The 16,147-nt window shown below is 38.9% G+C and overlaps 1 protein-coding gene across 1 annotated transcript in view; it reads right to left on the reverse strand.

Annotated features, from left to right (window-relative positions):
- Positions 1-16,147, reverse strand: part of parp8 (poly (ADP-ribose) polymerase family, member 8) — a 66,860-nt gene that overhangs the window by 11,940 nt on the left and 38,773 nt on the right. The window contains exons 8-16 of the mRNA XM_036598421.1: positions 8,417-8,477; positions 8,216-8,306; positions 7,377-7,443; positions 7,107-7,235; positions 2,661-3,258; positions 1,182-1,235; positions 982-1,077; positions 263-355; positions 25-150 (exon numbers count right to left, since the gene is read on the reverse strand). Of these exons, the coding sequence (XP_036454314.1) occupies positions 25-150; positions 263-355; positions 982-1,077; positions 1,182-1,235; positions 2,661-3,258; positions 7,107-7,235; positions 7,377-7,443; positions 8,216-8,306; positions 8,417-8,477 (1,315 nt within the window). The remainder of the gene's footprint in view (positions 1-24; positions 151-262; positions 356-981; positions 1,078-1,181; positions 1,236-2,660; positions 3,259-7,106; positions 7,236-7,376; positions 7,444-8,215; positions 8,307-8,416; positions 8,478-16,147) is intronic.

The following is a 16,147-nucleotide window of genomic DNA, read 5'->3' on the forward strand; positions in this document are numbered from 1 at the left end:
AAGACAATGAAATGTCCAGTGTACCCTTGGATTGAAGGCCAGGGTCTGAGGGTCATTAGGATCCACTACGGAGGGATATGGCTCAAAAATGACAACTTTCCTCGGAGATTCTAGCGCAGAGCGACACATGGAGACCAGCAAGTCTACGACCTGCAATTAGTAATGAATCATTCATGACATCATGAGTATCCTGAGAGCGCTGAGAGCAGAAGCTAAATAACACCCAAAAATGATATGTTTGTGTGTGTTTTATAGTGTGTACCTGGGCACCTGTGGCAATCTCATCAGCAGCCTCATTCATGACCCCTAGCGTTTGGAAGGCAAAGACACATAGCTCTCTCTCACACACTGTGGGCTGTGAAAACATACATAGAAGCACTTAATTAGCAAAGCTACCAACTTCAACCAACTGTTAGTAAAACAAGAAGAAAATTTTCTGCTTTTTGTGGACCTCAACTTTTACACTACAGTGATTAGTATATTCAAAGGAAAACTGCAGCTTTTAAAACATAGGCAGTTACTACAAAACTACAACCTCAGTTTTAAAAATGTATGTGAAATGCAAATAAAAACAGAAAGCATTGATTCACTGTGGCCTGTATTTATATGAAAACAGTACAAAGACAAGATATTAGATGTTTCACCTAATAGATTGTTTACTGTAAATATATGCTCCTTTTGACACTGATGCCCGCAACACCTTGGGATAGGGGCAATTTAGGACTAGGAACGTATTGAAATGTTAAAAATTATCTTGAACAGGTGAGACAATCAGTTATGCTTTGGCATAAAAGGAGCATCCAGGTAAGGCCTAGTCTGTTATGAGCAAGGAGAAAAAAAAGGTAAAATCAAATTACACCACTGTTTGTAAGCTACAATGACATGTAGCTTGGCATTCATTCTGCTGTGACTCCAGTTATCTGTGTATTTCTCTGTTCATGCAATTTCATCTTCTGTAATGACATGTTCTTTAATACTTACTCTGAGCATTGGTCCATTTTGGAATACATGAGGTTCATCACAGACCACACAGAACTCGTTCAGGACCGGGATCCTCTGCTCTGCATACTCCATCGTCTGCAATTATAACATGTCCAAGAAAAACATATTCTGTTAATATATTTATTACATCCACACACATTTCAAATTATATTTGCAGTGTGTGTAGAGTTGGTACTTACCTGGACAAGAAAGCCACGGTCTCTGACTGGTATAGACTTTGCCCCATTGTTTGGCTAGTCAATGAGACAACAATATTTTATATATATATATATATATATATATATATATATATATATATATATATATTATTATACAATTCTAGTCATTACCAGACTTGAGAACATCGGACAGGGAAAGGCATTCTTATACAGCAGAAATCAGTAGAAAAAGCCCCACAATCAATGAAATTGATCTTTATTGCTGTAATATAGCATTCCTAAATTGTAGTTACAGAATACATACAAATTTGAATCAGGTTTGTTAGAGCAGAAGCAAAAAACGAATCAGTGTGGGGATGCGTCTGGACTGAGAAGCACATGAATTTTACATGAATAAAAGGTATTCTAAATGTTCAAAAGTATCCAAACACTTCTTCCCCTAAGATTACTTCTAAATCCAAGGCTTCGCCCCCACCCCGCTTTTGCTGCAGTCTATACTCCTCTGAGAACACTTTACACTACATGTTGAAACACTGCTGTGAGGATCTGACCCAAGAGCATTAGTGAGGTTAGGTCACTCTACATTTAGTTCAGAGGTGGGGAGCATGATCCCCTCTAACTTTGGCACATCTTACGTTTATTTGTGGCTGCTCAAAAGCATCCCATTCTACTGGCAGTTCTATGGATATTACATGCCTGTATATGTGCATTTAATAACAGATCTATACTTTAAAAGAAAATCTACCTGGGTCTTCGGAGCTTTTATATGTAATGTTGATGATGGTAATAGTCCACAAGATATCTTTCAGAAGCATTAAATGCTTCAGATGTCTGGTTCCCATCACCACTACTGTGAACAGTTCCGACTCTGTAAGCTTCACTAGAACAGAACGTTTCACATCAAACCACTCTGAATGAATGTTTACATCTTAAGGGGTTGGAATTCCCCTTTAACATAGTACAATCACTTTATAAGGCCTCCCACTTTACACACATTTTGGCCTGAATTCACCCAAGCCTTGATTTTTCTCCCTCCTTCCTTTTCTTACCTTAAACTATGTTTTATCTGGAAACATTTTAGGATTTAAGGTAAGAAGTTAAGGTGCCAAACTTTTTTGTGTTTTGGCTTCACTAGCCAACACATTTTCAAAAATGGAGTAAAACAGATTGAGAAGAACTGTTCAGTGCAGCCAAAGGATGTTCGTCAAATGTCTAGATATAGTCTGACATGTTGCAAAATAAGTATATTTAATCAGACATGCAGAATATTTTTCAGTCTCTGGTTACTGCTGGTGTGGTTTGCACAGAATTTTGCTAGACTACACTCAGGTACAGATGTAAGACTGGTCAGACATCTCTGGTTTTATTCAGGTTCAATTTTAAAAAATAGGCCAGATTAAAGCTCTGTTGGGAAGGAGCATCTGGACACTTTTGGACATGTAGTGTAAATAGGATGTGAGAAGATCAGAGCTTTGGAAAGTCTGGGACTGCAACACTTACCGGCGGTGTGGAAGAGAGTGCCGGGGCCAGGATACCGATGAGCCCTGAGGTAAGCGAGAGGCGGCGGCTCTCACCGGCTGGCTCCTTAGGCAGCTCGCCCTTACCCATCTTGGTGCTGCTGGAGTAGGACCTGCTGAGCAGCCGGTGGTGGTGCTTGAGGCCGTCCAGCTCCTCGGTGCGCACGCTGCCTGAGCACGAGCGGCTCAGGAGCCGGTGGGGCTTCAGAGCACTGCCACCATCACTACTCCCACCACTACCACCGCCACCATGCTCGCAGCGGGGCTCTCCGGAGCCAGAGCGGGGCAGCAGCCGGTGAGGCCGCAGGCCACTCCCGCAGTCCTCAGGCTTCACCGCAGCCCGTGGCAGCAGCCGGTGGGCCGGAGGCTTGAGGACTGGTGGCAGCTCCAGGCGTGGCTCGCCTGACATAGAGTGGCCCAGCAGCTTGTGTGATTTGCCGGCACAGCCATCCACTTCCGGCTTCACGGCACTAGAGCAATTGCGGCGCAGGAGCCGGTGTGACTTTGACACACAGCCATCCTGCTCAGGCTTCAGCTTCTTTTTGTTCTTCACACAGCCAGGAGGAGGATAGCTGGGGGACCTTGAGGGGCATAAGCAGAGAAAAATTGTTAATTAAAAGATGTAAGTGAACCAAGTCAAATTCCAACAGTTTTCCCTTTACCCCAAACGTAGCTGATCAGTCAAAACATGTTTGGTATCTAAAGTCTACTTTATATATATATATATATATATATCACTGCTGTCGGAAGAAAACCTTGTATCTCCAAAATGGTAACTTTACCGGAGAAGGAAAAAACATACTTTACTTTCAATGTAAATCAATGGAACCAGAGTAGTTTCTGTTAGTCCATTCATCATGAAATTTGAAATTTACATACAATGTAAAAAGCAACAGGCATTTTCACATTATGTCAAAAACTCAAAAATGGAGATACGAGGTTTTCTTCCAACAACAGCGATATATATATATATATATATATATATATATATATATATATATATATATAAAAATAAAAAATATATATAAATAAATAAATAATAATGCCTGGATATTAAAGTAACATTCAGGAAAGGCCTGGAAAGTTACACTGTACTACACACAGTGGAAACCATATGTCAACAACGTCTAAAAACGCATCAAGACAGTGTAAATTCTGTCTTGATGTTGCTTCATCTGGTTTTTGTTATAATTATATTTTTCATTCTGAGATCTCAGCTGTCCTCACTGGGAGATCATTTGCAGATTAATTACAGATCAAGAGATTGTTTAAAGCTTGAGATACAAGACAATATAACAGATGATATGAATGTACAAATCAAGACTTCAACTGATGAGAAGCCTGACATATGTCAAGGCTGATTTCAGTTTCTCTGTCATTCTGAGGGGGGAAAAATGCCAGGTGGTTTAAACTACATCATTTGAGAACAGAACTGGTCAAGTTAAGATAATCAACAACCTAATAAAATGCCTGTATAATGTGTATAATCTCAACCTTATTTTAAGGATTTGCTGACCTACTGATTTTGTACATTTTACACAAATTCGTATTACAGAGGCAAATCATATCTTAATTCAGGAATATCTTATCTTTGAACATTTTGTCTTATTTCAAGTTAGGGAATCCTTACAGCTAGACAGCTACTGATTAAAAAAGTCAAAACAAAACTATAGTGTGATTACCTGAAAGACTGTGCTTTCCCCACTTTCAGTTGCCTTTTACCAAGGCTTTAGGAGGAGATACTAAATGCACCCGCTGGGCATGCATGCTCACAACACACTGCACAGTCAGAGCCAAGTTGAGCCAAACAAAGCTGCCCTCCAGTGCAGTAACATTAGCAGTTTCACAGTCTGACAAGTGACTTAGCAATCACATTCCACTGTTAATTAACGCAGCTTTTTTGAGAAATACAGCCTTAATAAAACTTTCAGCAGCGTACTGAATATGTGGCTCTGAGAAGACAGCTGATGTTATGGTGCAATGACTGGAATGCCACAACAGAAATACAGCTGAATATGCTATGACACTTAATGTCAAAATAATATTGCCATTATAAGAACAGAAAAAGTTGCAACATTCAGTCTTATCTTAAAATTTAAGTGTTATCAGTAAAAGCCTCCCGAGTTTTACCTGTTTCATTCAGTACATTTTCTCGCTTTAAAGTTGTCAACAAAGCTACCAGCCTAGCATTATATTACAACAAGCAAGTAATCAGGTTTGCATAAAAATAAAAGAGACAATAACAGTTCTGAAAGCCTTCTGAACCACTTTATTAATATTATCAGACCACAAAAGAATTCCACAAATTGGCTAAAACCTTCTGAGTAGACCGCTGTGCTGATGGCTCAGCTGACTGTTCACGTAATGCACTGTTGAGGACAACTGCCACTTAATGAAGTCTTCTGAGGTTGTCAGATGCTAGAGGGCGCTCTCGAGTGAGTCCAAAATGAATGGGTTCCTGAGAAGCTTTTGTGCAAAATCATAGTTTGTAAAAGTGCAATTGTTTTCTATATAAAAAGAACAGCATATTTCAACACTGCTTATATTTTTGAGTGCTTTAAAACTTCCAGTTATAGGACTTTATAAAGGCGCCTCATGTACGTTCATGTTGCCAATGAGTGTGAACTGCTTCGTTCAGCCAATGAGATGATCACCTCATCAACCAATCAGGTCTCAGTATCAGTAGTGCTAGCTGCCGACTGCCCAAAATCTGTTTGCTGTAGAAAAAATTAAAAAGATACAGGGATGTTTTCTTTGATTTTTTATATTAAATGCATTCTTTTACCTTCCAAAATTAAAGGAAGGCCCTGCACGAATGGTTAGAAACAATTCTAAATTTTAATTTTTAGCCATTTAGCTCAATTCACCTTCATTTATTGAGGACCCCCTTGTGGGCGCCCTCTGGCATTCTGCAGTCATGTTTTTGATATAACAGGAGAAAGACTAAGTGGCCAGGCTTCCCATAAACTGGCACTGGTTTAGTATCTCCTTTTAACTGGCATGTGAGACACACCAACGTTATTTCTCATAACAAACAGCCACACATTCAACTCCTATTTCTCATCATTCGCCACCATCGCTGTGATATTTTAATAAGCAGGTTTTCATCAACATTAACACATGCAGATAATGAGAGGGAATGAAGAGGATGTGTCTGTGGAGTCTGAGATGGTTCTAACTGCAGAGTTAGTGAAAAAGCATCACTCCCACAAATGAAACCTCCACACTGCAATGTAACGGCATTACAGTGAATTTGTTATGCTGCCTGTCACAGCGTCCTAAAAAAAGGAACATTCTCTTTTGAACTGAATGGCTAATGATAGAAATGGAAGCCTAAAACAGATGTTAGGACACAGCTGGGGTTGTCCTTAATTTAAGACAGCATTTAGGAAATTTTGTCTAGTTTGACTGATTTTGTTAGCTAGGATAAGCTTGTGAACCTAAGAACTGTTATTCTGTAATAGCAACTATCCCAAATTTAGTCCTAACTGAAGTTGTCATGGTGACTAAACAGATAAGATAAGATTTTGGAGTTAGAATATTTTTGTGATACAGCACCTGATGTCTAGGTGATCTTAACTAGTGGCGTTGAGGAGGAGAAAGTTCACTGGTTAGAAAATGAATGGGAAAGCTAGTAACAAGCATCATGGCGCCTGTTTACAGAGCAAGTCTCGTCCTTCAATAAGATGAGCCAATCGCCTCGCAAGTGGGAAAGCCCCCCTCATTGTGGAAATATGTGCATGTGTATTAGCCAGAACAAGTTGGAAAAACGTGTTTTTCTGAGTTATTTGTGCCAAAACGTTAATTTATACTCCAAAATACCATTCTTTGTTGACTGATATGATTGTCAGTGCTCAATTGTCATAGTTACTTATACCCAAATAAACAGCATAAGCTCACAGTCTTAACTAATATAAATATTGTAGAACTGGGGGTGGAGCTACCAGCATTCTTTAGAATTCTGTTAAATACTGGTGACGATGCCATGACCAAAAAATTAGATAATTATTGGCACTTCAGTGAAAACACCAATAGTACTGTAGGCCAGTATTATTGTCCAACCCATATATCTGTCAGGCACTGCTGAAGAACACTAACAAATGCTTCACTTAAAACTTTAAGATAGATCTACAATCTTTTCAGCAGCACAGATGCCTAAACTTCGTCCTGTTGTAATGAAGCAAAGCACACAATTGGCCCCTTTTTAATTTAATGTGAAACAAAAACATGTAATATATTTGTGCCTACAGACCATCCAGACATCTACTCTTGGCTTATTAACTCTTACTCTTATTAACATGCACTGACAAAAGGCAATAACAAAACAAAAATGGACCAATACAATATAAAATCAAAATGTGAAAACTGCAAACACCAATCCATTAAAATTAAATTTGGCTGTGTGATGGTGCAGCAGCACCGTCCTTACCTGCGGAGAGTGGAGAAGATGTGCAGGGGTGACTTCACCTTCTTGTCTGTCTGCTTTTTGCTATGTGGGCAGTTGATCTTGTCTTTAGTGTGATGCTTCCACTGCTGAGTGACAAAGGTCTGCATTATCCTAATAAAAGAGAGCAGGCATATTAAAAAGTGAGCTAGAAGGGGTCTGAACCAGTTTTGGCATTCAGTACAAGGTAAAATACAAGAAAAACATCAAATATTATCAGTGAATTCTTTGAAAATTAATAAGAAATAAAGATACTTTTTCAGCTGATGTCCCAGGCCAAACCTGTCTTTTGTGGACACTTGAAATACATCAACGGTGGGAACTGGGGAAAAAAACAAGCACAAAACAGTTAATATCTGAGTTTTAACTAGGACTACATTTTAAGGAGACTGGTCACAGGCTGCAGGAGGTGACAGGCCCAGATATATCACTATAGTGAATATAACCAACTAGTAGCGCTGAGCGATTTAGGGAAAATATCAAATTGCGATTTATCTGTACAATACTGTGACTTTTTAACTGTAATTTTTTGGTTTAAATTGTTATTTTGGCCAAGAAGACTAGCGTGTACACTTTTCCTGGCTTGATGCTTGAACACTGAATGTGTGCACCAGTGTGTCAGTTGGCTGTGGGTGTTTGGTTGCTTCTGATTGATCTAACTCATCTACAACCTAATATCACAAACGTTATGTTATAAGGAGAGAATTCTACCACGTAAAACTTGTTACCTAAAACTTGACAACTTGACGTTGTTGATGATAACGGCTTCAATTAAAATCGTAGCTCTTGCGATTTGAAAATTGCACTCTTTCAAATTGCAATTTCACTGCATATTGCAAGCAACTGATAAGCCTCAGACATTCATGAGTTTTTCTGCAACACAATTGCTATTGGATGTTTCTTTTCTATTGGACCAACATGCAGTTATAAATTTTTCACTAACACTTCTGAATAATTCAGCAATTACCTGATTCAGCCTTACGAAAGTGGGATTTAAAAGGCTTGTAAATCATTGTTATTTACTACAGAGATTAAAGCCACATTATTCACATAAGAAAAGCAACTATAGGCCATTATGGTGAGTGTGATCTGACCTGGTCCATTTAGATACTGCGTGAGGGAGCAGTGAAGACGCACAATAACAGGTTCCGTCCTGATCACATCCCAGGCGAGGGCAATTTCCTCCTGTGGACAACAGTTTAGGCATTCTTACACACTCTTATCTACTAAACAATCTTACATCTTACAGTCCTGAGTTATTTATATTGTATATGACAGTAAACTATAATACTTACATCTAGGAAACTGACATCAATGTGTAGATCGATGTCTACATCATCAATTGCACCATATTCCCTAAAAGAAAAAGAAAAACCATTTGTTGCAGACTATTTACTACAAGACATCAGGACATCAGGCTTTTTCATTAAGTGTTTTAAATCTTCTGGTGATTCATTCATGAACTGACTGTAATCGAGAATCATTCACTTATTCTTGGTGTCAAAAAAACAGATGAAACTAGAACTTCACAAGCCAACATATGAGGGTTTTGAGGATTTTATTTACAAAAAAAAAAGTTTACGATAAATTTTACATTTGTATTTGTTTTTTTAATTCAGCTTTTTAGTTTGTTTCATTAATTGTTTCACTTTTGTTTCAATTGTCCTGATACTTTAGTTTTCATTTAGCTACAGTTTAGCTTTGGTTTTTAATATTACAATGAATATTTTGTCAGGAGTCAGAGCATAACGAATTGGACTCTGCAATTTACTTCTGATGACTTTCACAATTCTAAATCAGCACAAGAAACTACGCAAAAGTATGTTGCTTGAAGACTTTGTCATTATATTACTCAAAGAATTCAGTAACTCCTGGATATTTAAGATACAGAAAGAATCCACATATAATGAACACAAGTATATATATATATATTTTTTTTTATTATTTAGTTTCCAATCTTGTTGCAATTAAAATAGCTTTAGGTTAGCTTTAGATTTAGGTTTAGTTTTTTTTTTCCTGGAAACTGCCATTTTTTTTATTTTTATAACAGTTGGCAGTTTTTATGAATGATAACCCCACTCACTAGTGGATTTGTGGTTCGAAGAACATCAGAACTATGTCCATATATTTGAGGGGGACAATAGGGGTGGGAAATATGGTACAAATATAACACAATACTTCACAACATTTTTATGACACACAATAAAGCTGTATTCCTGGTCAAATTATGTTTTCTGTTGATGTTCTAGGTGAAAATAAGTCAACACATCTTCTACAGAGAACAAACTTAAATATGGCATTTTACTACAATTTTTAGTGCATAACTTCTGTTTATTTGCTGAGCCACATTTTATGTTGTATTTTTTCACATTATGTTTAGTTCAGTAAATAAACAGTAATTGGGCATTAAAATGTGTGTTCTCTGTAGAGGATGTGTTAATGTAGAAATGTGGATGTGTTTCACTTAGAAAATTGACAAAATGTACAACCCCATTTCCAAAAAAGTTGGGACGCTGTGCAAAACGTAAATAAAAATGAAATTCAATGAGGTGCAAATCACTTAAACCCTATATTTAATTGGAAATAGTACAAAAACAATTTATCAAATGTAAATGGTGAAACTGAGGAATTTTATTGTTTTTTGAAAAATATATGCCCATTTTGAATTTGATGCTAACAACACGTTCCAAAAAAGTTGGGATGGGGGCATGTTTACCACTGTGTTTCATCACCTCTTCTTGTAACAACACTCTGTAAGCGTTTGGGATCTGAGGAGACCAGTTGTTGTAGTTTTGAAAGTGAAATGTTTTCCCATTTTTGCTTAACATAGGATTTCAGCCGCTCAACAGTTCAGGGTCTCCTTTGTCGTATTTTTCATTTTATAATGTGACAAATGTTTTCAGTGGTGACAGGTCTGGACTGCAGGCAGGTCAGTTTAGCATCCTTTTACTACAGAGCCATGCTGTTGTAATACATGCAGAATGTGGTTTGGCTTTGTCTTGCTGAAATAATCAAGGCCTTCCCTGAAAAATACATCGTCTGGATGGCATGTCTGTTTTTAACGCCCGAGGGCCCAAAGATTACGGCCAGCAAATGCTGGTTTTTGGCCTTGCCTCTTGCATACAGAGATTTCTCCAGATTCTCTGAATCTTTTAATGTTATTATGTACTGTAGATGATGAAAAGCTCTTTGCTCTTTTATGTTGAGAAATGTCATTCTTGAATCATTGCATTATTGGACCATGCAGTCTTTCACAGTGTGGTGAACCCCTCCCCATCTTTACTTCTGAAAGACTCTATGGGATGCCGATTTCATGATCACGTTATTGACCTGTTGCCAATTAACCACCAGGTTTTTTTTTTAGCATTACACAAATTTACCAGCCTTTTGTTGCCCTGTCCCAACTTTTTTGGAACGTGTTGCTGGCATCAAATTCAAAATGAGCATGTATTTTTTCAAAACACAATTAAATTTCTCAGTTTCAACATTTAATATGTTGTCTTTGAAGCATTTTCAATTAAATATAGAGTTTAAACGATTTGCACATCATTGCATTTTGTTTTTATTTACATTTTTCACAGCATGCCAACTTTTTTGGAAATGGGGTTGTAATTTTACCGGGGCATCGTATGATGGTATTCATCATGATATTTAATTTTATTGAGGTTAGATCAGTTGGAACAGAGACGAAAAAAACAGTAGTGCCACATATAAAAAAACTGTGTACAATGATTTTTGTTCAACATTTCAAGCACTTCATTGAATCCAGTTAACTAGGCTCAATCTCTTATCTCTGTGTAATAAAAAAAAGCATGCAGTTGGTCTGCAGACATGTTTAGGAAAGCATACTGTTGATCACTATTGATCACGAAAAAGATAAATATCATATTGCCCACGCCACTTCACAAGTAAACTACTTTGCTGTTCAGAAGTCACTGAAACAACTGTGCAAGTATTATCAGTCCATCAAGGCTACATATCATTGTCATGTTTAAAGGTTACATGGAAGAATACAGATTTCTTTGCATAACTGTGCACCAAATCTGACTTTGTCTTTTTTCCCAGCAGTAGCAGCACAGAAATGTGTGAAGGCATACCAAACTAATGACATGGCTATTCGGCACATTGGCAGATATCCAAAAACACCATCCTCAGCAGACTGGAACACAAATGGACGTAGCAACCAACTTCCTACAGCAGCCAAACAGGGAGTTAGCCATAGACTGGCAATGTAGTATTTAACTGCAAGAACCAGGAAATTACAGCTGGTACAGCAAAATATATATATGTATATATTCTTTGAACACTCTCCACAACCCATAATTCTGCTGCTGAAACACTCAGCTACAGTCCAGCTCAAGGTCAACATATCTTCCCTTTACTGAGGAACGTCATGTCGGAAGCCCTTGCTTCCTCTATTTACTGGAGTCTAAAAAGTCTGTCTGAGTTAAGTAGGCTGTTGCTTTTTAGGCCAAAAAAAACAAGCCACCAACAGGTGCAAACATTCAACGTATAAACAGTGCAAACCACACTAACATTATGCCCTTTAACTGACTAAGAGTCATGGATGTTTCAGGCATGTTTCAAATGAAAAAGAAAAAGAAAAAACAGCAAGCCCTCAATCACTTCCCGCGGTGTAGTCTGTTTGATCTGAAGCAGTCCACGATGTTTTCAAGGTACCGGACATAAAGGAATTTCTGCACAACAAGCCCTAGACCAGCTGGCACTGATAGTGTGAATGACTGTAATATTTTCCAAATTCGAGCAGTGTCTGATAGTCGGCGACACGAGCGCATGAGACACCTATATGACACAAATGACTTGAGAAATTAGACAACACTAAAGTTGACTTCTTATTCAAATTTCCAGTTCCACCCTAAATTCTGCAGCAGTTACATTCAAGTGCCTGTACAGGTGTCAGAATGTAACTGCTCCTTCACTGAAGGTGGAACAGAAAATTCAAAAGGGACTCAACATTTAGCACAGTTTTTGCCAGAAAGCAGTACTGATAGGTTTATCTATACATTGTTCAGTTTTGTTTTTCCAATTTCCACTATATACCCACATTAGCAGCTAGAAATATGACAGAAATAGAATAGGCTTTTCTCACAAAATTGGTCGTACCTATTAAAAAACATAACTGGTTCATTCCACTGTGAGTTACTAATTATGTGGGTATGTTGGCCTTAATTGTGTTAATCTTAAGTTTTATGACATCAGTTCAGAAGAGCTTGCTTGGCTGAAACTACCTAAATACCGCAGAGAAAAAAAAAATCAGATTGGACAACTGTCCGGTGGGCATTTCAGATATATCTTAGCCATTTTGTTTCCAACCAAAACTCAACAATGAAATATATGTTCACACAACAAACATCATGATTCTATTAAATAAAACTGAAGGCAGAAATAAAACTGAAACAAAAGGCCTAGAGGGTTCTCCTCTGCTGGAGACTGACCACTGGGACTATAATAACCAAGTCTTTGGCTTTACGTTTAAATGAATTCTTGGCAATGGACCACTGTACATATACACTGACCGGCCACTCCAGCAGCACTACTATGTACGATCCTCTTGTACAAGCGCAACACACACTAACACCACCACCACGTCAGTGTCACTGCAGTGCTGAGAATGATCCACCACCCACATAATACCTGCTCTGTGGTCCTGTGAGGGTCCTGAGCAATGAAGAACAGGGTAAAAGTGGGCTACAAGGTGCACCTATATGGTAAGTTAAGCTGATGAAATGGACAAAGATTGTAGATACAAAGAGGTGTACTTAATGAAGTGGCCAGTCAGTGTAAGTGAAAATGGCAGTGCTACAGCCTGATTACAAGGAGTCAGTCTGTGGTCATCAGAAACGTCAGTTTGTACACTCCTCCTCAGAAACAGTTCTAAACTCCTATGACAAAATCAACACTGCTATGATATTGGTCATAACAGAAATACAGAGTGTGCCACTATGGATGAAATCTCTTTCAACTGTAGGTTATATTTATGTTTCTATTTAGGTTCTGGCAGTCATCCTAGGCCATGCATTCGTTTCTCATAAGATCATCATGACGACTTTGTTGTGACACTCAGAACAAACCGTCACCATGGTTACACATCAGCCCATGATCCTCTAACAACCATGCCATCTGCAAAGCGGGGGGTCAGGAGATAATAATCTACCTCTCTCAAGCAAAACCTTTCATACACATAAAGAAAACGGTAAAAGATCGTCAAGTCCCCAGAACTCTAAATTCTTCTTCCTGGCTGTAGCTCATAATATTTTTAGCTCCAAAATTAGACCATTTAATGCTAGTGGCTCTGGAATCACTTCAAAACCAACTGCAAAATCATGCTCAAATAGCACTAGCTTCCTGCTCAAACACTGTAACAAAATTTTAAAATTGGTCTTATACAAGACCAATACAAGAGCAGAGAAGGAATCGAGTCAAAACACGCCAGATTTACTGCCAATATACCTAATTTATCAGATCTTCACAAAATGTTAAGACTAGAAGAAGAATCTGTGTTTGGGTTACCCTTTAAAGTCAAAGTACACTGGAAATTATTATTCTGAGACTTCTTTTCCGCTGTAGGGCCGAAGGATTCTTAGCACAGAGAGCAACCAATCCAGTGGCATTTCCACGCAAACGTGGTTTGACACAGAGCATCATGTTAGCTAACTGTACTCAGGGCCACATGACCCTTTAGTGGGATGACGCAATGAAGTAGCTATTCAGTGACTGGTTCTACATGTACGTCTGTATTCTGCCACCACATTTTGCTGAAAATGAAAAAACAATCAAATAAGTTCAGTTCACGTATACAGTCATCCAATAAATGAAATCCGTCCATGATTTTCATTCCACCAATCAATAAATGTCAAAGCATCAATCTAGTAACAGTTACTAAATGTGCTGCTAACTAGTAGAGAGGAACTGGTTAGCATTACTAGCATGCTACCAGCTCTTCTCTTGACAGAACAGGTTCAGCCAAAGTTGAGCAGCTGGTGTTGGAGGGACAGAAAGCTGAAATGAAACTTGCTCCATGGGGTTTGGATCAGTAGCCTCCGAGGCTAATACCAGCCGGCTCCTTTAGCCTAGTTAGTTTAGCTAGTGGCCTACAGATCCAAACACCACAGTACAGGTTCATTTCTGTCTGCTCTGCTGATTGGTGCTTACACTAGTATAGTTAACAGAATGAGAGTTCCTTATTTAGAGTATAAAGACTCAGAGCACAAAATCGAGTGACTGGTGTTTACAACTTGAATCAAACATGTTCTGTAGCAGTTAGTCTGTTAGCTGTTGCTAAGCCACTCCTGTGTAGTTTTCTTCAGTATTTCCTGGTTCTGATTTAGCAGCACAACAGATGGAAAAAGGAACCGTAGCCAGTCTCAGGAGTGCTCACCAGTGTGAAACGGCACATTATAGCTCAGGGAACCTTTTGGCTCTACAGTGGAAAAGAGGCTCTAGTAGCTAAGTGTTTGCTCTCGATGATAGGTGAGGGTGGTGGGAGGGAGGGGTGAGACATTAAAACATTAATATTAGGGTTAATATAAATTTTTCCTGCCTGCTTTCCTGGGCCAAAATCATTATTTTTTTCATTGAAGATTGCTGAAACACAAGAACTTTGTCTTTGTTATATGATATGATATGATGAACTGTGCTTAGTATGATCAGGGACGTTGTGCCAGGTGCCTGAGTCTAGTGCTCTGACAAAAGCCGCAAGGGGTGCCGTAAGCCCTGCACAATATCAACAGCCACAAGAGGTGGCATGAGGATGGTGCACGAGCCCCACCTCCGGAGCCCCGCTTCCTGTTCTGCAACAAGGTCCCCGCACTACGCCTGACGCTCGACCCTGGTGGCCAAACTGCAGAGTGGCGGCAGTGATGGGGAGGCGGAGCAAATCTTTTCCTCTTTACTCAGGTGCTTGTACTGCCCTTAAGGAGAGCCAGTTGATGCTGGCATGGCTTTGGCAACATGGGCACCTTTACAAGGAGTGAAAGAACAGCAGAGAGGACTGAGCAGAGCTTAAAAAAAGTGAAAACTGAAAAATGGCCAGTTTTTGGTTTTGTTTAGTTGTGAAGGACAATAACCTCAGTGATAAAACTTATTCATCTGAACAGCAATAAAATTACTCCAAGATGAGTGAGTTTCTAATGGGCTGTATTTTCTATGAACCCAGACATTTGTGTCGTAATTCCTACAAAACGTAATGGTGCTGATACTGTGCATAATTTGAATATAAATAATGCTTTACACCTATAGCTGCCATTATACTCAGCCTTTTAATCGGCCTATGGAATATCACTATTTTCATTCTCCTCTTGCTCATGTGAGCATGTTCTCAGAGTGTAGAGAGAACGTAGAGGAAGTTCTATTACCCAGACCAAGTAAATGTTTCAGAGATGCTTCCAAAGCATCCATGGCTTCGCAATTCAGTAGATGTTTAATTTGGATATGTGCGCTAGGAGACTAACCACAGCGAGTAGTAATGGTTATAAACCTTTCTTTCTGTCTGGAGATGCATATCCAGACAGGACTAAAATTCTCAGAGCACCACTGAACTCGGTGAAAAACTGTAGGTAATTTGGCCCGTTATTTTCTTGGAGCAAGAGGGAGAAAAACACAGACATGGCTGATTCAGACAGAAATAAACTCACCAAGTAGCACCTGTAAAAGTGGAAATTACTCCCGTTCCCCATGTTAATTTAATCCCGTCCAAATCAGACTATGTTCTCATTTTCACAAATGCGCACATGCGCATGTGCTTCAATTCTAGACCTTACAGAATCTCTAAGTCAACTGAGGACACGGAGGAACAAATACATCAAGCTTCCCTACACTCAAGTCAGACACCAAACACAGGAGAGGCAGGCCGACGGAGTAAAGGTCAAACGCACATGACAACTAAACAGAAAAAAGCAGGAAGGTATCTGTAGCTATAAACTGAACTCTACGGTTTGTGCATCTGGATGTCTGCAACCTTCAAAACCAGATCAACACGGCCTAGCATTCAAAGAAGCTTGCTTTTA

The sequence above is a fragment of the Colossoma macropomum genome, unplaced genomic scaffold (assembly GCF_904425465.1).
Source record: "Colossoma macropomum unplaced genomic scaffold, Colossoma_macropomum, whole genome shotgun sequence".
NCBI classification, from domain to species: Eukaryota; Metazoa; Chordata; class Actinopteri; order Characiformes; family Serrasalmidae; genus Colossoma; species Colossoma macropomum.